General features: G+C 49.0%; 2 protein-coding genes across 2 annotated transcripts in view; both read right to left on the bottom strand.

Annotated features, from left to right (window-relative positions):
• The window catches only part of LOC115196441 (vacuolar protein sorting-associated protein 16 homolog), a 13688-nt gene extending 5027 nt beyond the window's left edge, over positions 1-8661 (bottom strand). The window contains exons 1-13 of the mRNA XM_029757273.1: positions 8415-8661; positions 7993-8081; positions 7691-7782; positions 6785-6913; positions 6571-6715; positions 6359-6474; positions 6121-6243; positions 5688-5833; positions 5131-5302; positions 4628-4759; positions 4251-4414; positions 4057-4165; positions 2205-2339 (exon numbers count right to left, since the gene is read on the bottom strand). Of these exons, the coding sequence (XP_029613133.1) occupies positions 2205-2339; positions 4057-4165; positions 4251-4414; positions 4628-4759; positions 5131-5302; positions 5688-5833; positions 6121-6243; positions 6359-6474; positions 6571-6715; positions 6785-6913; positions 7691-7782; positions 7993-8081; positions 8415-8464 (1602 nt within the window). The 5' untranslated portion in view covers positions 8465-8661. The remainder of the gene's footprint in view (positions 1-2204; positions 2340-4056; positions 4166-4250; positions 4415-4627; positions 4760-5130; positions 5303-5687; positions 5834-6120; positions 6244-6358; positions 6475-6570; positions 6716-6784; positions 6914-7690; positions 7783-7992; positions 8082-8414) is intronic.
• An 8916-nt stretch (positions 8662-17577) lies between these two features.
• LOC115196440 (caveolae-associated protein 2) lies at positions 17578-19991 on the bottom strand. Its single transcript, XM_029757272.1, has 2 exons — positions 19723-19991; positions 17578-19626 (listed from the first exon to the last, which is right to left on the bottom strand). Exons 1-2 carry the CDS (start codon positions 19906-19908, stop codon positions 19195-19197), a joined length of 618 nt encoding a protein of 205 aa, XP_029613132.1. The 5' UTR covers positions 19909-19991; the 3' UTR covers positions 17578-19194.
• Between the last annotated feature and the right edge of the window lie 9 nt (positions 19992-20000).

Genomic DNA, 20000 nt, shown 5'->3' with positions numbered 1-20000 from the left:
GGGGGTGACAGAGGGAAAGAGAGGGGGGGGTGACAGAGGGAAAGAGAGGGGGGAGGCAGAGGGAAAGAGAGGGGGGAGGCAGAGGGAAAGAGAGGGGGGGTGACAGAGGGAAAGAGAGGGGGGTGACAGAGGGAAAGAGAGGGGGGGTGACAGAGGGAAAGAGAGGGGGTGGTGACAGAGGGAAAGAGGGGGGGGGTGACAGAGGGAAAGAGAGGGTGGTGACAGAGGGAAAGAGAGGGTGGTGACAGAGGGAAAGAGAGGGGGGTGACAGAGGGAAAGAGAGGGTGGTGACAGAGGGAAAGAGAGGGTGGTGACAGAGGGAAAGAGAGGGTGGTGACAGAGGGAAAGAGAGGGGGGGTGACAGAGGGAAAGAGAGGGGGGGTGACAGAGGGAAAGAGAGGGGGGGTGACAGAGGGAAAGAGAGGGGGGGTGACAGAGGGAAAGAGAGGGGGGGTGACAGAGGGAAAGAGAGGGGGGAGACAGAGGGAAAGAGAGGGGGGAGACAGAGGGAAAGAGAGGGGGTGACAGAGGGAAAGAGGGGGGGTGACAGAGGGAAAGAGAGGGGGGGTGACAGAGGGAAAGAGGGGGTGGTGACAGAGGGAAAGAGAGGGGGTGACAGAGGGAAAGAGAGGGGGGTGACAGAGGGAAAGAGAGGGTGGTGACAGAGGGAAAGAGGGGGGGGTGACAGAGGGAAAGAGGGGGGGTGACAGAGGGAAAGAGAGGGTGGTGACAGAGGGAAAGAGAGGGGGGGTGACAGAGGGAAAGAGAGGGGGGGTGACAGAGGGAAAGAGAGGGGGGGTGACAGAGGGAAAGAGAGGGGGGGTGACAGAGGGAAAGAGAGGGGGGGTGACAGAGGGAAAGAGAGGGGGGGGGTGACAGAGGGAAAGAGAGGGGGGGTGACAGAGGGAAGAGAGGGGGGGGGGGGAGAGAGGGGAAGGAGAGGGGGGGGACAGAGGGAAAGAGAGGGGGGGTGACAGAGGGAAAGAGAGGGGGGAGACAGAGGGAAAGAGAGGGGGGAGACAGAGGGAAAGAGAGGGGGGTGACAGAGGGAAAGAGGGGGGGTGACCAGCGGGCAAAGAGAGGGGGGGTGACAGAGTGGAACAGAGAGGGGGGGGGTGAAAGAGGGGGGGTGACAGAGGGAAAGAGAGGGTGGTGACAGAGGGAAAGAGAGGGGGGGTTGACAGAGGGAAAGAGAGGGGGGGTGACAGAGGGAAGAGAGGGGGGGTGAAAGAGGGGGGGTGACAGAGGGAAAGAGGGGTGGTGACAGAGGGGAGGAGAGAGGGTGGTGACAGAGGGAAAGAGAGGGTGGTGACAGAGGGAAAGAGAGGGGGGGTGACAGAGGGAAAGAGAGGGGGGGTGACAGAGGGAAAGAGAGGGGGGGGTGACAGAGGGAAAGAGAGGGGGGGTGACAGAGGGAAAGAGGGGGGGTGACAGAGGGAAAGAGGGGGGTGACAGAGGGAAAGAGGGGGGGTGACAGAGGAAAGAGAGGGGGGTGACAGAGGGAAAGAGAGGGGGGTGACAGAGGGAAAGAGAGGGTGGTGACAGAGGGAAAGAGAGGGGGGGTACAGAGGGAAAGAGAGGGGGGGTGACAGAGGGAAAGAGAGGGGGGTGACAGAGGGAAAGAGGGGGGGGTGACAGAGGGAAAGAAAGGGGGGGTGACAGAGGGAAGAGAGGGGGGGTGACAGAGGTAAAGAGAGGGGTGAACGAGAGGGGGGGTGACAGAGGGAAGAGAGGGGGGGTGACAGAGGGAAAGAGAGGGGGGGTGACAGAGGGAAAGAGAGGGGGGGGTGACAGAGGGAAAGAGAGGGGGGGTGACAGAGGGAAGAGAGGGGGGTGACAGAGGGAAAGAGAGGGGGGTGACAGAGGGAAAGAGAGGGGGGTGACAGAGGGAAAGAGAGGGGGGGTGACAGAGGAAAGAGAGGGGGGGTGACAGAGGGAAAGAGAGGGGGGGGTGACAGAGGGAAAGAGAGGGGGGGGTGACAGAGGGAAAGAGAGGGGGGGGTGACAGAGGGAAAGAGAGGGGGGTGACAGAGGGAAAGAGAGGAGAGGTAACATTCTATTCCATCCAATGATGTCTTTTGGATTGCCTCTTTAAATCACTCTCTCTTGTGTTGGAAGCAAGTGAGGCTAAGGTGTGGCTGTCCCTTGATAGTCAATTCAGGCCTGCTGGTGTGTGTGTGTGTGTGTGTGTGTGTGTGTAGTACCTTGATGGCCAGTTCCGTCCTGCCACACTCATATGCTCTGGCAGCGATCTCAGAGTAGGAGATTCCTGCTGCCTCACCCAGCTTCATACTGACAGCATGTGCTATGGACTCATCAGGCTCTTCTTTCTGCTGGACCTGAGACAGACAGACAGACAGACAGACAGACAGACAGACAGACAGACAGACAGACAGACAGACAGACAGACAGTTTAATTTAAATCTCAAGAGATACAGTGCCGGCCCCCCTTTTGATTTTCTATATTTTTGATACTGAATGTCATCAGACCTTCAACCAAAACCTAATATTAGATAAAAGGAACCTGAGTACACAAATAACCCCAAAATATATATATTTTTTTATTGACAAAGTAAGTAACACCCAATGCCCCTGTGAAAAAAGTAATTTCCCCCTTACACTCAATAACTGGTTGTACCACCTTTAGCTGCAATGACTCCAACCAAACACTTCCTGTAGTTGTAGATCAGTCTCTCACGTTGGTCCACTCTTCCATACAGAACTGCTTTAACTTGTGGGTTTTCAAGCATGAACTGCTTGTTTCAAGTCCTGCCACAACATCTCAATTGGAATTAGGTCTGGACTTTGAACAGGCCATTCCAAAACTTCAAATGTGTTGCTTTTTAGCCATTTTCATGTAGACTTGATTGTGTGTTTTGGATCATTGTCTTGCTGCATGACCCAGCTGCACTTCAGCTTCAGCTCACAGACGGATGGCCTGACATTCTGATACAGAGCAGAATTCATGGTTCCTTCTATTAAGGCAAGTCGTCCAGGTCCGGAGGCAGCAAAGCATCCCTGAATGTCTCAATGATTGGCTATGAAAAGCCAACTGATATTTACTCTTGAGGTGCTGACCTGTTGCACCCTACTACTGTGATTATTATTATTTGACCATGCTGGTCATTTATGAACATTTGAACATCTTGACCATGTTCTGTTATAATCTCCACCCGGCACAGCCAGAAGAGGACTGGCCACCCCTCATAGCCTGGTTCCTCTCTAGGTTTCTTCCTAGGTTTTGGCCTTTCTAGGGAGTTTTTCCTAGCCACCGTGCTTCTACACCTGCATTGCTTGCTGTTTGGGGTTTTAGGCTGGGTTTCTGTACAGCACTTTCAGATATCAGCTGATGTAAGAAGGGCTTTATAAATACATTTGATTTGATCCCCAAACCATCACACTACCACCACCATGCTTGACCGTTGGTATGAGGTTCTTACTGTGGAATGCAGTGTTTGGTTTTCGGCAGACATAATGGGAACCATGTCGTCCAAAGAGTTGACTCAAGTTTGACAAAAAGCACCTGGATGATCATCAAGACTCTTGGAAGAATGTTCTATGGACAGATGAGTCAAAAGTATCACTTTTTTGGTCAAAGTTCAGACCTAATCCCAATTGAGATGTTGTGGCAGGACTTGAAACAAGCAGTTCATGCTTGAAAACCCACAAGTTACAGCAGTTCTGCATGGAAGAGTGGACCAACATTCCTCCACAGTGACATGAGAGACTGATCTACAACTACAGGAAGTGTTTGGTTGGAGTCATTGCAGCTAAAGGTGGTACAACCAGTTATTGAGTGTAAGGGGGAAATTACTTTTTTACACAGGGGCATTGGGTGTTACTTACTTTGTTTATGAACAATGTCATTGTGTTATTTGTTCATTCAGGTTCCCTTTATCTAATATTAGGTTTTGGTTGAAGATCTGATAAGATTCAGTATCAAATATAAGCAAAAGTAGAGAACATTTTAATGGGGGCAAATCCTTTTTCACAGCACTGTACCTGTTAGAGCATGTTAAGAACATAGATGCAGTAAAACCAGCCCCTCCGGCTCACCTTGCAGCAGGCCCAGTGTTTGAGAACTCTGCTGACTCCCTGGTACTCTGGTGTTTTCAGATAGCGACAGATCTCAATGGCCAGGGGATACAGCTTACGGTACACCAACCTGTTTAACATGTGTGCAGAGAGTAAACACACACACACACACACACCGTGTAAACACACACCCACACACACACCTGGGGTGTTACCTGTCAATGAGGACCTGAACAGTCATCTGTTTGTACTGTGTGTGTGTGAGGGGGATCCCCACAGTGTAGTCTCGGACAGAGTTGAGAACTTTCAGGTCTCGACACATACTGACAAACGGCTCTGGTGGGTAGTTACTGAGAAAACACTTTCCAAAGGACGCAGCCTAGAGGGAGGGAGAGAGGGAGGGAGAGAGGGAGGGAGTGGGGGAGAAAAACATGAATATATCTGTGGACCGACTCATTTTGATCTTGTGATCTTCAACTTAACATGCAGGAATAGATGAGAAAGAGAGAGAAGAAGTGAGAGAGAAAGACATAGGGAGAGAGAGACAAGGAGAGAAAGAGAGCAAGGTAGAGAGAGATAGTGTGTGTCTTACCCTGAGCAGTGTTTTCTGGGTCTCTGGTTCATGTTCATACCCAGCAGCCTCCACACACTGTCTCACCGCTTCCCCCAATACACTCTGTTCCTTTATCTCTCTCAGGTACTCATCTGCCTTCTGACTGGACTTCTACACACACACACACACACACACACACACACACACACACACACACACACACACAAAACCATCTCCTCCATTACATGTATCCAGTAAAGTGAAAAGCTGTTACAGTCACAGGACCAGACACAGACAGTTACCTCCCAGACACAGACAGTTACCTCCCAGACACAGACAGTTACCTCCCAGACACAGACACGTACCTCCCAGACACAGACACGTACCTCCCAGACACAGACACGTACCTCCCAGACACAGACACGTACCTCCCAGACACAGACACGTACCTCCCAGACACAGACACCTAACTCCCAGACACGTACCTCCCAGACACAGACACGTACCTCCCAGACACGTACCTCCCAGACACAGACACGTACCTCGTACTCCTTGTGTGCCTCCAGTAGTAAAGCTCCAGGAGCCATGGAGGCGATTTTAAAGATGTCCTGGCAGGCTGAGGGCACCTCCTGCAGCAGCTCATGCCTGGACCCTCCTACGATCCTTACTCCATCCAGCTCTGCTACACACACACAATCCTCATCCAGAGTGTATCTAAACACTGGTTAAGGCTCCATGAGAGGGCACACATTTGAATCAGTGGCAAATTTTTATTATGCTTGTGTTGATGTCTGTGAGCAGAATTGCTAACTGTACATTTGATGTCATATTGCTAATTTTACCTTTAACAGTAACAAACCAACAGGAACTAGCTAGCTGAGCTAACAGGAACCAGCTAGCTGAGCTAACAGGAACCAGCTAGCTGAGCTAACAGGAACCAGCTAGCTGAGCTAACAGGAACCAGCTAGCTGAGCTAACAGGAACCAGCTAGCTGAGCTAACAGGAACCAGCTAGCTGAGCTAACAGGAACAAGCTAGCTGAGCTAACAGGAACAAGCTAGCTGAGCTAACTTGCATAACTGCTGTGAGCTGAAGGATACTGGATGGTGTCTGTACACTCTCCGGCCACCAGTAGGAGCCTGTCCCACATGATGACCACAGAGGGCTGCTGGCTCTTTGGCCTTCTGCACCAGACCATCTGTTTAGGAGGGGTCCTCACCTTGGTGTCCACCTCACTCAGCTTGTCCTGGGGAACAAACAACAGTCAGTAGCAGACTACCATAATACACATCTACATTAGACATGTCTGATATACAGGGCGTGGCTTCTACTGACTATGTAACTTGACCAGGAAAAAACTCTTGGCCCAAAATGGTCAGCACTCCCCACACCAGAGCTATTTACACTCTACGGCTGCCTGGCAACCTAGATAACCTGTGATAAGACTGGGAATGCCTGGATGGGTTGAGGACCACTGGTGTGTATAGATAATACATGGAGCCATACAGTATGAGGGATAGTAATCCATGTTACCTTGAGGTTGGCTGAGCCCATCCACAGGTGTCCAGAGTCTGTGAACAGAGCCAGGTACTTATAGCTGAATGACACAGCCATGTTCACAATGCTACAGGCCTGGGGAGAGAGGCCTGGAGGGGTCTGGAACACACACACACACACACACACACACACACACACACACACACACAGTTAGAGGTGAGAGAGCAAGGATGATTAGACACAGTAATGAATAAGTTGTGTGTGTTTGTCTCACCACAGGGGTGCAGGATGTGTTGTCCAGTATGTAGAGGTCAGTTCCGTTGGCCAGCAGCACTTTGGTCTGTCTGTCCTGAGTCAGCACTGCCCAGCAGGAGGGTGCCCCCTGGAGGCCTGGAGGAAAACACACCAATTAATCAATTAAATAGTGATAAATGTCATTTGGAATTGAGGACCGACAGGATTTGACATACACACATGTACACACACCTGGGACGTCCGGGAGTCTCCTCAGCTTCAGGTCGTCAATGTTCGTGGCCAGGGTGACGCGTGAGGCTCCCGTTACTATGGCAACACCGGTTCCGTAGGGAGAGTGGAACACCTTGGCTTCCAGCACCTGGTTTTGAACCACCTCCTGTCAAAGACACACACGTCAGGTGGATGATCATGTTTTTAGCATGTTGTTTGTGTTATGTGTGCTCACGTTGCCCATGCTGAAGTGTCTTTTGAAGGCACCAAACAGGTCGTAGATGAGGACAGTGCCATCCTCCTGGATACACAGCAGGTCATCACACACTGTCCAACCCAGCTGTCTCACTGGGCCACTCTTCCACTGGAGAAACCAGAGGGACGGAGAAAGGGAGGGACAGACAGAGAAAGAGTGACTAAGTGTGTGTGTGTGTGTGTAGGTTCATGCTCTACAACATTCGCAGAGTACGACCCTGCCTCACACAGGAAGCGGCGCAGGTCCTAATCCAGGAACTTGTCATCTCCCGTCTGGATTACTGCAACTCGCTGTTGGCTGGGCTCCCTGCCTGTGCCATTAAACCCCTACAACTCATCCAGAACGCCGCAGCCCGTCTGGTGTTCAACCTTCCCAAGTTCTCTCACGTCACCCCGCTCCTCCGCTCTCTCCACTGGCTTCCAGTTGAAGCTCGCATCCGCTACAAGTCCATGGTGCTTGCCTACGGAGCTGTGAGGGGAACGGCACCTCCGTACCTTCAGGCTCTGATCAGGCCCTACACCCAAACAAGGGCACTGCGTTCATCCACCTCTGGCCTGCTGGCCCCCCTACCTCTGAGGAAGCACAGTTCCCGCTCAGCCCAGTCAAAACTGTTCGCTGCTCTGGCACCCCAATGGCGGAACAAGCTCCCTCACGACGCCAGGACAGCGGAGTCAATCACCACCTTCCGGAGTCACCTGAAACCCCACCTCTTTAAGGAATACCTGGGATAGGATATAGTAATCCTTCTAACCCCCCCCCCCCTAAAAGATTTAGATGCACTATTGTAAAGTGGTTGTTCCACTGGATATCATAAGGTGAATGCACCAATTTGTAAGTCGCTCTGGATAAGAGCGTCTGCTAAATGACTTAAATGTAAATGTGTACCGGGAAGCTGGCCATGTTCGTGCCTGAGGAGGAGTAGATCTCCAGCTGGGGCCGTGCGCTGGAGGAAGGCCTCTGTGACTGTCTTAGGAGAGCTGAGAGAGAGATGGTGATGAAGGGAAATAGATGGAGGGAGGGATAGACAGATGGAGAGAGAAACATGCTTCTTTAATTAGATATGTGGTTAGAATACACATGTTGTAGATTATAAATATTTTGCAACAATGTGAGTTTGTCCAAATTGTGCAAGTGATTCTCTCTGCTCCATCATATCGGTGTGTGTGTGTGTGTGTGTATGTACTCACCGATCGGTCCCCCGTATGGGGCTGCTGCCACCAGGCATTCCTTGAGCCCATCTCTCAAGCTCCATCCCATCTCATACAGCTCGATCTTCCTGTAGACACACACACACACACACACACACACACACACACACACACACACACACACCCCCTAAATATTAATGACAGTTGTCACATGATTTGCTAGATGGCTAGCTAGGGAAGCCTAAATTATTGCAGAGCATTAGCTAATAATATTGAACTTAACGTTACTTTGTTTTTATTGAGCAAAGCATTACGGCAAGTAGCAAGGAAGGAAGATGGCTTTAGTGCCAGCCTGACAAGAGTTGTCATTTCTTGGTATCTAGCTAGCTAACGTTAGCATTTTGCAAAGATTCTGGGCATGTGAGCAAGCTAACACAACTAGCTAGCTAAAATCTGCTTACCTGTAAAACGCTTCCCCGAGCGGATTCCAGTTTGCCGTTATAAATGCCATCCTTCACCCCGTAAATTATAACCCTGGCATATGGTGTGTATAACTAATCTGGTGGGGTGTGTATTTATTATTGTTTAGATTCGCCTGTCATCTGACGTTTTGTCGAGAGCAACCGAGGATTTTCTTCTTCTCTTTACGACGGCGGAGGAAACCCGTTCATTACCGCCAGTAACTGGTTGGAAACTTCAGTTTGTGTTTAGCCACTGACAGAACAATTAGACAGATATTTCCCCGGATGTATAAATGTGAAGCATCCGGTTGGCGTTTCCACTAACTACCAAATATGGTAGTGAGTAGGAAGCCACTTGTCCGGCAGTGGGAGAAGCTGGAACGAGATGGATTTTGGCCGAAATTATGCAGGTTTTCTCATCGATTAAACATTTGATCTCAATACAGTTTTCTGTTGCCCAAACTAAAATGTGTTACGAACATAGTGGACTACGTTTTGTAGACTTTAGCCTTTGCTAAAGTAGAGAAAAAAAATGGCATTGTTTAAAAGGAGTGCAAAGGCGAATTGAGTTCCCGAACGTAACTATTCAAATGTATGCTACAACGCGCCAATAGGATCTCGCTAAATCGTGCTTGGCTCTGCCCATCTCCTTGCTTGTTCTGCGCACTGTGACTCATTTGTTCCCATTTGAAACGACGGGCGGTGGTCAATCTTTGGTTTAGATCTTAATTTAGTAGGCAAAGAAAAAATGCAAACTATGAACCAGTGGTCTGGTCGATCTTCAAGGCATTCCTAGTCGATCATGAAACATTTCTGTAGAAAAGCCAATGATAACGGTTTGCGCTTATTTTTTTTACGTGTTGTGCTGTTGGCGGGAGGTGCACTTAATTCAGATGCCCTGCGCACCAGCTGGGCAAAGTGGTCCAATTTTTTATTATTTAATGAAAAGACAAACTTTGCCTACCCGAGTTCTGTGGCTAAATCGAGTGTGCTTACTGTGCTGACCAATCGGATAGCTCAAATCACTGTGACTACAGCTTCCACGACCAATGCCACAGCAAAGTTTGATACTATCCAATGTAAGATTTCATCACTTTTAAGACAATGACCAGAGAGACTTTCAGAGAAAACAGCGAAGAGCTGCTGTTTTTATGACTGTTTTTATTCAACACTACTACAAAACATAAAACATGATTTTCTCTACTTCCACTGGTGCTGCAGCTGCAATGAAGGAGTAGCCAAGTGAATCAATAGCCCGGCGTTTTTATTATTATTAGCAGCTCCTCATGTCTATTTTAATATCAAGGAATATTTCAATTTCTCTGGTCATAGGACAACATGAATTTGTGTATGAGGCAGATGTGGTGTGACTCGAGTTTCGCCATCAGGTGGAAGATGGTGTCCCCTCTCTCTGGTCAGACTCACTGGAGGAAAAGGAGAGAGCAGGGACCGTGAGAGGCGGACCCTCTGCTGCTCTCTCCCTCCCTTCGCTGAGACTAATACAGTGTTCAAAACAACTGGGAATCTCAGACTTCTGACTTCAGTGCGTCTCAGACTTCTGTTTTTACCTCTTATCTGTTTTACCTAATCTCAGACATCCGACTTCACAACTGGGAACTCTGGGAAAAAATGTACCAAGAAAAATCGCTTTGAACGGTCATCCAATCATCCAGCATTTTCTAGAGCTCCGACTTTCCAACCTGAAGATGACGTCATCATTTTACCTCTTTTTTTTCCAGAATCCCGAGTTGTCTTGAAAGCACCCTTACAGATGCAGGTACCATCAGTCCAGTCAAGTAAAAAGCAAATTATTTGCACGTTATTTATGTTCAGCTGTGCCTCACAAGTGCTACAACGTCTGATCTATTTTGTTATCAAAGGCTGAGTTTTAAATATGATCTGAGAATAACAATATTAGCCGGCCAGGCATATAGCCAATATGCTGTGATAATGGTCCCATGTTTCATGAGCTGAAATAAAAGGTCCCTGATATTTTCCATATGCACAAAAATATTATTTTGCTCAAATTTGTTTACAGCCCTGTTCGTGAGCATTTCTCCTTTGTCAAGATAATCCATCCACTTTACATGTGTGGCATATCAAGAAGCTGATTAATCTGCATAATGAATGGATTTTTAAATGTAACCTTTATTTATCTAGGCAAGTCAGTTAAGAACAAATTCTTATTTGTTGGCTCAGTTGGTAGAGCATGGTGTTTGCAACTCCAGGGTTGTGGGTTTGATTCCCACGGGGGACCAGTACGGGGGAAAAAAATATGTATGAAATGTATGCATTCACTACTGTAAGTCGCTCTGGATAAGAGCGTCTGCTAAATGACTAAAATGTAAATGTAAAATATTTACGATGGCCAAACCCAGGTCAATTGTGCTCTGCCCCATGGGACTCCCAAACACAACCAGTTGTGAAACAGCTTGGATTTGAACCAGGGTGTCTGTAGTGACACCCCAAGCACTGAGATGCAGTGCTTTAGACCACTGCACCACTAGGGAGCACATTTCAATTGACTGGAATAAATAAATAAATAAATGCTCCCGGTCGCAGTGGTCTAAGGCTGTGCCTGTGCCAGAGACTCTGGGTTCGAGCTCAGGCTCTGTCGCAGCCGGCCGCAACCGGGAGGTCCATGGGGCGACGCACAATTGGCCCAGCGTCGTCTGGGTTAGGGAGGGTTTGGCCGGCAGGGATACCCTTGTCTCATCGCGCACTAGCGACTCCTGTGGCGGGCCGGGCGTAGTGCACGCTGACCAGGTAGCCAGGTGTACGGTGTTTCCTCCGACACATTGGTGCGGCTGGCTTCCGGGTTGGATGTGCGCTGTGTCAAGAAGCAGTGCGGTTTGGTTGGGTTGTGTTTCGGAGGACGCGCGGCTCTCGACCTTCGCCTCTCCCGAGTTGTACGGGAGTTGCAGCGATGAGACAAGACTAACTACTACCAATTGGGGAGAAAAAAGGGAAATAATAATAATAATTTAAAAAAATGTAAGTCAAGTTTACAAATCTGAGCGGTAGATCTTGGCTTGCTTTTTGACCGCAAAAGTGATCTTGACTCAGAAAAGGTTGGTGACAACTACTATAAGCCAAATGAAGTGGACCTCAAATACTTTTAAGATTTGCATTGTGCACTCTGTTGAAACACTCATCAATGTACAACTCAAAAGTTTGTAAAGTTTGTTTAGGAGTACACTGTGAAAGGCTATAGGAGCAGGGTGCAGCCATGTTTGATCTCCTACATCATCACGTGATTGACCTCCAAAAATACCAAAATACTGTAGCGACCTTAACCCAGCACCAGTGTATTAATGGATGCCAATAGAAGCCAGGCTTCCCCAAAAATGTACCAAGAAAAAACCCTTAAAAAATAATGTGTCTTTGTTTCTGTGTTTCATAATATTCCTTCAGTTCGCAAGAGGCTGAATATATTTCACTGGAGAAAATATCAGAGTGACGAAAACAGTGCCCCTCTGTCTCTATATGTCTAGCCCATATATCTGATGCTGTCTGGTCAAAAAGAGTAGGATATTGTTGCCGCCTGTAGCATTGAATCTAAGTGAAGCCAGCAAGCATTTGGCCTCAACTGGTCCTGGCCCATCAAAAAAAAGTGTCAAGGGAAGCCAGTTTGGATTTGGCTTCACACCAATCACATCACATCAAGCCAAATGTCATTGACAGCAAAAAAAATTGCATCTCGTTGTTTTGTTGTCCTCCAGTGGCTAGCTAGCTAGCTAAAATAGGCCCTTCTGTAGATTATCCATGAGCGGAGATAGGGATTTGGACTCGTGGTTTTATTAAATTCTCCGTACAGACCAATGATTATAACGGCGATTCTGATCCAACAATAAATTCATACATTGTGCCTCTGGCCTGAGAGGATGGAAGTTTAATATGTACCTAGCTGTAGTAGGCTAATATTAACAAGCTGGCTAATCGTTGCTTATGAATCGAAGTTAGGCTAGCAAGCTAGCATTTTAGCCAGGTAGTCTTGGACAACAAAAACTAAAATTGTGTACTGTATGACAGAGTCATAAAACATTTTGACAACATGAAAGAGAGGAGGATGGCATCGGCGTTTCTTTAAAAGTAGGATGAGTCAACATGTTTCTTTTTACACACACACACACACACACACACACACACACACACACACACACACACACACACACACACACACACACACAGAGAGAGAGAGAGAGAGTTAGAGAAATTAGTACCATGGACAGCCACATCATATTTAGCTTACACTGATTGGACTAAATTGTTTTTTGAATCTTTTAGTTGTCATTGTATTAGACTAAGCAGAGGTAATTTGATGATGTTGAAATGTTGAAGTTGAAATGGTGCTGGAATAGTGGAGGCAGCTCCTATTTTCTTAGCGACTTGTGTTACCTCTCCAGTGTTCTCAATCAATAGTTGTTTAGTAGTCGGAAAATGTTGGAAACATTAACTTGATTGACCATGCTGTAGGTCATGTAACTGTTTATTACACAATATGCTTTGTGGACTCCACCAGACAGATGTGGCTTTTTTTCCTGGCTTGGCTTCCCCAGTGATTTTACTCACGCACCGCTACTGCCCAGCACCTAGCGACCTCGTCAAGAGGTTTGTACATCTTCGTGTAATGGTTAAGGTGTTGTTTTGACAGTCACTGTACCTGGGTTCGAGTCCTGGTTGGGCTACCCCTGAAATTGTTACACTGGTGTCAGAAGTGGGATGATGCCTGTGAAGCCATCGTTGACGCGGGTATATGGGAGAGACTTGGTATAGAGAAGCATAGCGACCTTACTCCAACACCTAGCAACCTCTTCAAGCGGTTTGGACCCTATGGCATAACAGTTAAGGTGTTGTCTTGACAGTCGACTGGACTCGTGTTCCAAATCCCGGTCGGGGCTAGCCCTCAAAATTGCTTCAATACGTTCAAGTTTGACCTAATTTGACCAGGTCTGATGCTCAGAGTGTCACACCCTGATCAGTTTCACCAGTCCTCCTCCAGGTGTCGCTTGTTTTCCCCAGTGTATTTATCACTGTGTTTCCTGTCTCTGTCAAGGTATGCGTGAAGGGCTGTAGGAAGTCAGGTGCAGGAGAGCAGCTATTTGGTAACAAAACGGGGCCTTTTATTTGGCGAACCAAAAGCACACGGCACAAATGAACACGAAATACAAATACAGGTTGAACATAACCCAGCACAACCAGCCTAACGTGCGCATACATGAAAACAGATAAACAATACCACACAAAGACATGGGGGAAACAGAGGGTTAAATACACAACACATAATGAGGGAAATGAGAACCAGGTGTGTGGGAAAATGAGACAAAACAAATGAAAAATGAAAAATGGATCGGCGATGGCTAGAAGACCGGTGACGTCGACCGCCGAACACCGCCCGAACAAGGAGAGGCATCGACTTCGGCAGAAGTCGTGACAGTCTCTCTGTGCCAGTTCGTCTTGTATGTTTCCAAGTCAACCAGCATTTTTCCCGTTCTCATGCTTTTTGCATTCTCCTTTTTCTAGTCCTCACAGTTTTGACCCTTGCCTGTTTCTGGACTTTGTACCCATCTGCCTGACCATGAGCCTGTCTGCCATTCTGTACCTCCTGGACTCTGATCTGGTTTTGACCTTTTTGCCTGTCCACGACCATTCTCTTGCCTAACCCTTTGGTTTAATAAACATTGTAAGACTCCAACCACCTGCCTCCTGTGTCTGCGTTTGAGTCTCGCCTTGTGCCTTGATACAGAGCTTTGAATAGGCCAGCATTTGGCTATCTACTGGACAGGTTACGATAGTGTAACGCCCTGGCCATAGAGAGGGGTTTTTTGTTCTTTATTTTGGTTAGGCCAGGGTGTTACATTGGGTGGGCGTTCTATGTTCCTTTTTCTATGTTTTTGTATTTCTTTGTTTTGGGCCGTGTGGCTCCCAATCAGGCACAGCTGAAGCTCGTTGCTGCTGATTGGGAGTCACACATAAGGAGCATGTTTTTCCTTTGGGTTTTGTGGGTAATTGTTTCTGTCAGTGTTTTGTACCAGACAGGACTGTTGGCTGTCGGTTTTCTCTTTTCTTGTTTTGTATAGTGTTCACGTTGTTTGTAATAAATTCTAATAATGAACACTAACTCCGCTGCACCTTGGTCCACTTCTTCAGACGACAGCCGTTACAGAATTACCCACCACAAGAAGACCAAGCAGCGGAGAAGGGAGCAACGCAAGGAGAATAACCAGGAGGGGAGCTATCTGGAATCGTGGACTTGGGAGGAAATCCTGGACGGTAAAGGACCATGGGCTCAAGCTGGGGATTATCGCCGCCCGCAGTGGGAGATCGAGGCGGCGAGAGCTGAGAGGCGCTGGTATGAGGAGAGGGAGCGCAACAGGCACGAGAGGCAGCCCCCCAAAAAATGGGGGGGCACACGGGGAGTGTGGCGGAACCAGGAAGGAATTCTGGGCCAACTCCCCGTGCTTACGGCAGGCAGCGCAGTACTGGTCAGGCACCGTGTTATGCGGTAAAGCGCACGGTGTCCCCAGTACGCGATCATAGCCCGGTGCGCTATAGGCCAGCCCCCCGCAAGTGCCATGTGAGTGCAGGCATCGAGCCAGGGCGGATGGTGCCAGCTCAGCGCGTCTGGTCTCCAGTGCGCCTCCTCGGTCCAGGTTATCCTGCGCCGGCGTTGCGTACTGTGTCTCCAGAGCGCTGGGAGGGTCCAGTTCGCCCAATGCCTGCTCTCCGCCCGTGCCGGGCCAAAGTGGGCAGTCAGCCTGGAGTATGGGTAAAGAGCGTAAAGGCTAGAACTCCAGTGCTCCCCCACAGCCCGGTTTATCCTGTGCCTCCTCCTCGGACCAGGCCTCCAGTGGATCTCTCCAGCCTGGTCCGTCCTGTGCCACCTCCCAGGACCCAGCCTCCAGTGGGTCTGCCCATCCTGGTCCGTCCTGTGCTTCCTCCTAGGTCCAGGCTACCAGTGGGTCTCCCCATCCTGGTCCGTCCTGTGCCACCTCCCAGGACTAGGCCTCCAGTGGGTCTCACCAGTCCGGAGCCGCCAGTGCTGCCCGCCAGTCCGGAGCCGCCAGAGCCGCCCGCCAGTCAGGAGCCGCCAGAGCCGCCCGCCAGTCAGGAGCCGCCAGAGCCGCCCGCCAGTCAGGAGCCGCCAGAGCCGCCCGCCAGTCAGGAGCCGCCAGAGCTGCCCGCCAGTCAGGAGCCGCCAGAGCCGCCCGCCTGTCCGGAGCCGCCAGAGCCGCCCGCCTGTCCGGAGCCGCCAGAGCCGCCCGCCTGTCCGGAGCCGCCAGAGCCGCCCGCCTGTCCGGAGCCGCCAGAGCCGCCCGCCTGTCCGGAGCCGCCAGAGCCGCCCACCTGTCCAGAGCAGTCAGAGCCGCCCGCTAGCCCGGTGAGTCCTGTGCCTACGCCTAGGGCCAGGCCTCTGTCATGTCTCCCCAGCCTGGTGAGTCCTGTGCCTGTGCCCAGGGCCAGGCCTCCATCATGTCTCCCCAGCCTGGTGAATCCTAGGCCAGAGCCGCCAGAGCCGCCCGCCAGCCCGGAGCCGCCCGCCAGACTGGTGAGTCCTGTGCCTGCGCCCAGGGCCAGGCCTCCTTCATATCTCCCCAGCCTGGTGAATCCTGGGTCAGTGCCGCCGGAGCCGCCAGGGACGCCCACCAGCCAGGCGCAGCCATCGCCGCCCGCCAGCCAGGTGCAGCCATCGCCGCCCGCCAGCCGCGCGCAACCAGGGTCGCCCGCCAGCCGGGCGCAGCCATCGCCGCCCGCCAGCCGTGCGCAACCAGGGTCGCCCGCCAGCCGGGCGCAACCATCACCGCCCGCCAGCCGGGCGCAACCAAGGTCGCCCGCCAGACGGGCGCAACCATCGCCGCCCGCCAGCCGGGCGCAGTCAGGGTCGCCCACCAGACCTTCGACGCGGCCAGGTGCGCCACCTAAGAGGGCGACGCCAAGGGTGGAGCAGAAGCCACGTCCCGCACCTGAGCCGCCGCCGTAAGAAGGCCCACCCGGACCCTCCCCTTCAGAGTCAGGTTTTGCGGCCGGAGTCCGCACCTTTGGGGGGGGGGTACTGTAACGCCCTGGCCATAGAGAGGGGTTTTTTGTTCTTTATTTTGGTTAGGCCAGGGTGTTACATTGGGTGGGCGTTCTATGTTCCTTTTTCTATGTTTTTGTATTTCTTTGTTTTGGGCCGTGTGGCTCCCAATCAGGCACAGCTGAAGCTCGTTGCTGCTGATTGGGAGTCACACATAAGGAGCATGTTTTTCCTTTGGGTTTTGTGGGTAATTGTTTCTGTCAGTGTTTTGTACCAGACAGGACTGTTGGCTGTCGGTTTTCTCTTTTCTTGTTTTGTATAGTGTTCACGTTGTTTGTAATAAATTCTAATAATGAACACTAACTCCGCTGCACCTTGGTCCACTTCTTCAGACGACAGCCGTTACAGATAGCCTGTTACAGTTTGTTGAGATGTGTGCATGCATGCCATTGTTGTGGCAATTATACACAGGGACACTCAAAGTCAATCTTAAATGAATCTTTGTTTATTAACAGTTAACTGGAGAGGTTCCAACAAACTTGATGCACCATAGTGCACGTCTGTCAGGAGCTCTTTCGAGGCAGTCCCGTTAGATCTCTTATATACTGCTTACGTTACATAGGCATGATTTAGCTTATTATTCATAATGAATTAATCATTAACGTTTGGTTCATGCATGTGACAGACCAATACCTCACGAGGCTTCTTCTGTCCAAGCTGAAACCATGAAACTGAGATATCCTTTTGTTCTCAAAACAAGGTTCAGGGCATACTGCCAAATTGCAGATACTGATAATGAGGATTCAGTCACTTGCATGAACACATAAACTGCTTATTAGAAAAGCACAAACAGAACACAGAAATTGGTTATTAGAAAAGCACAAACATAACATTTTCCATCACACCATCAAAGTGGAAGGTAGGCCTTGAGCTTGAAGCACATTTTCACATGCAAATAGCACTTGATCATATGGCTCAAATTCAAGGTGTGTATTTTACTACTTGAAATTACTGGAAATATTATGCACTGTGGCTGTAATGAACAGGACAACCAATAGCTGTCTAATTTGTAGTCTATATGTCCATAATCTAGCCTAATCCAAATAAACAAATCCCCAACAGGAGGAAATAAAGAGAGAGGAGGAGGACAGTTTCCATGTTTTTATTTAGAATTCTAAGGATTCTGGAGATAGCTTCTTTTTTTATATAAGAGCAAGAAACATGACAATCACAGTTTTAACAATCTGGACAATATATTGAAGAGGAGTTTCTTTGGCACCAGTGAAATAAGAGAAGACTACATAGGCTACACTAACTTCACTAACACTTTACTTGAAGCCGACAGATACACAATAATGCATTATTACCTGTTGTACATTTTGTATGAACCAGGGGAGGCTGCGGAGGGGAGGACGACTCATTGTAATGGCTGGAACGGAGTGAACGGAATGGCATCAAACACATGGAAACCATGTGTTTGATGTATTTGATGCTAATCCACTTATTCTGCTCGAGCCATTACCAGAAGCCCGTCCTCCCCAATTAAGGTGCCACCACCCTGTGGTATGAACCTTTATAATGTTTTATTATCAACTGTTGCCATGCTATATCTCTCTATGTTTTCTATACATTCACTGAGAGATGATACAGTACTAAGATATTCGAGGATCATGAATGATGATAGCTACAGATTGTATACCAGATAATGTGATATAACCAAAGATTTTTGCTATCCATCACTGGGAGTTCTATCTTCGTTCTCGATTCTGCAAAGCAGTTATCTTATAAATGTCCATGTCCAGTTGCAGGTAGTTCTACAAACAGCAGAGAAACCTCAGAAAGATAGGAAATCCATGTTTTGTATCAATGTGTGTAGAGCTTTGTTTTAACGTGACACACTGTCTGGCCGCGGCCGCTTCGCATAGAAATGACTAGTTCTGTCAAAGATGCAGGAAAATTCTAGATGTCCGCAAGAATCCTCCTTGCGTGGTACAAAACATGGATTTACTATCTGAGTTTTCAGTGTTTTTTATAGAACCACCTGCCACTGGATAGAAACATTTCTAAAATAACTGTTTCCCAGAATCGAGATGGAAGACAGTATCGCCAATACCAGGTCAGTTGAAAAATATATGGCAGTGTTTTCTATAGGCAAACCTGTAACGGACAGTAATGGATACCAAAAATCTTTGGTTAGATCACGTTATCTGTAGCTAGTATTATGACAAGTGTTGTACTGATTGGCTTGAATTGTATCTATTAGGTCAAACAAAGTTAGCATCTTACATACACAAATATACGTTTAGGTTTAAACTTTAAGCAGTAGCATGAGTAGATAATTATACCTTTTTAACAACTTCATCATCCTTTTTCACATGTGAAACAGACATCTGCCCCTGACACACACACACACACACATTGCACACAATGACATACAGGAAGACACACAGAAATGAACTGTAATTGTGTGCGTGTGAATGTGTGTTTTTGAACAGAGGGTCTGTCTGAGTTTTTTAGAGGATGATGGACAGAGTGTGGGAGTGGGAATGGGGATGTATTTTAGGGAATAGGTATATGTGTATTTATTTTGTGTGTGTGTGTTTTAGGGGACTTTGACAGCTCGGCCTCCTCTTCCACAAGTCTCCCCTCCTTCTCCTACTCCTCTTCCTTCTCCTCCACCTATTTCTCCTCTTCCTTCTCCTCCACCTCCTTCTACACTTCCTTCTCTCCTTCCTTCTCCTACTCTTTCTCTCCTTCCTTCTCCTACTCTTTCTCCCTCTGCACCTTTTCCTCCCTGTCTTCCTCATCGAAGGGCGAGATAGAGTGGAAGGCATCATGCGGGAGCGTGGCAGAGAGAGTGTACTCCTCGCTCACTCCCTCCGTCATAACCGACAGATCCACATCCGCCTCAGGAACGTCGGATTCTAGGAACGGTTTGGAATCAGAAAAACCGTTGGATTCTGGAATTTCGTCAGATTTTGGAACTTCACTGACAGCCACCTCTTCCATCACCAAAGCCTCAGCCTTGAACTCCTCCAGCCCTGGAGCCAGTTGGGACTGCACCTCGGTGAAGAGGACCTCCTCATCAGGACTGGCCAGCGGGGAGATCTCGATGGAGGCCACGGCAGTAGGCGAGACCCCGGTCTGGGATGAGGCCTCCACCTCTGCTTCAGGTTGACCCTCAGACTTACGATTCTGTTACAGCAGGACGTAGTCATGTCAGATGAATCCACAACAGTGTGAGTGTGTGTGTGTGTGTGTGTGTGTGTGTGTGTGTGTGTGTGTACTGACCTTCTTGATGCTGAACGTGAGAGGGGACACTTTGAAGGAGGAGCTCTTCGGGTGGTTGGGTGTCAGGCTCTTCTTCATCTTCTCTCGTTTCTCCTGTGACACAATCTTGTTCATCTTCTTCTCTATATTCGCTTTGGAGAAGGCCCTCTTCAGACTGTCCACCTGCAATACATTGTACAATACCATGCAGTCAGTAGATAGCAGGAAACCTCCTAACCCTTACCCCTAACCTCCGACCCCTGATCTTAAGCTTTGCAGTACATCAATAGTCAGCATTG

This window comes from Salmo trutta, chromosome 6 (genome assembly GCF_901001165.1).
Source record: "Salmo trutta chromosome 6, fSalTru1.1, whole genome shotgun sequence".
Lineage (NCBI taxonomy): Eukaryota > Metazoa > Chordata > Actinopteri > Salmoniformes > Salmonidae > Salmo > Salmo trutta.
The sequence above is the reverse complement of the archived record's forward strand: the minus strand, read 5'-3'. Positions and strand labels throughout refer to the sequence as shown.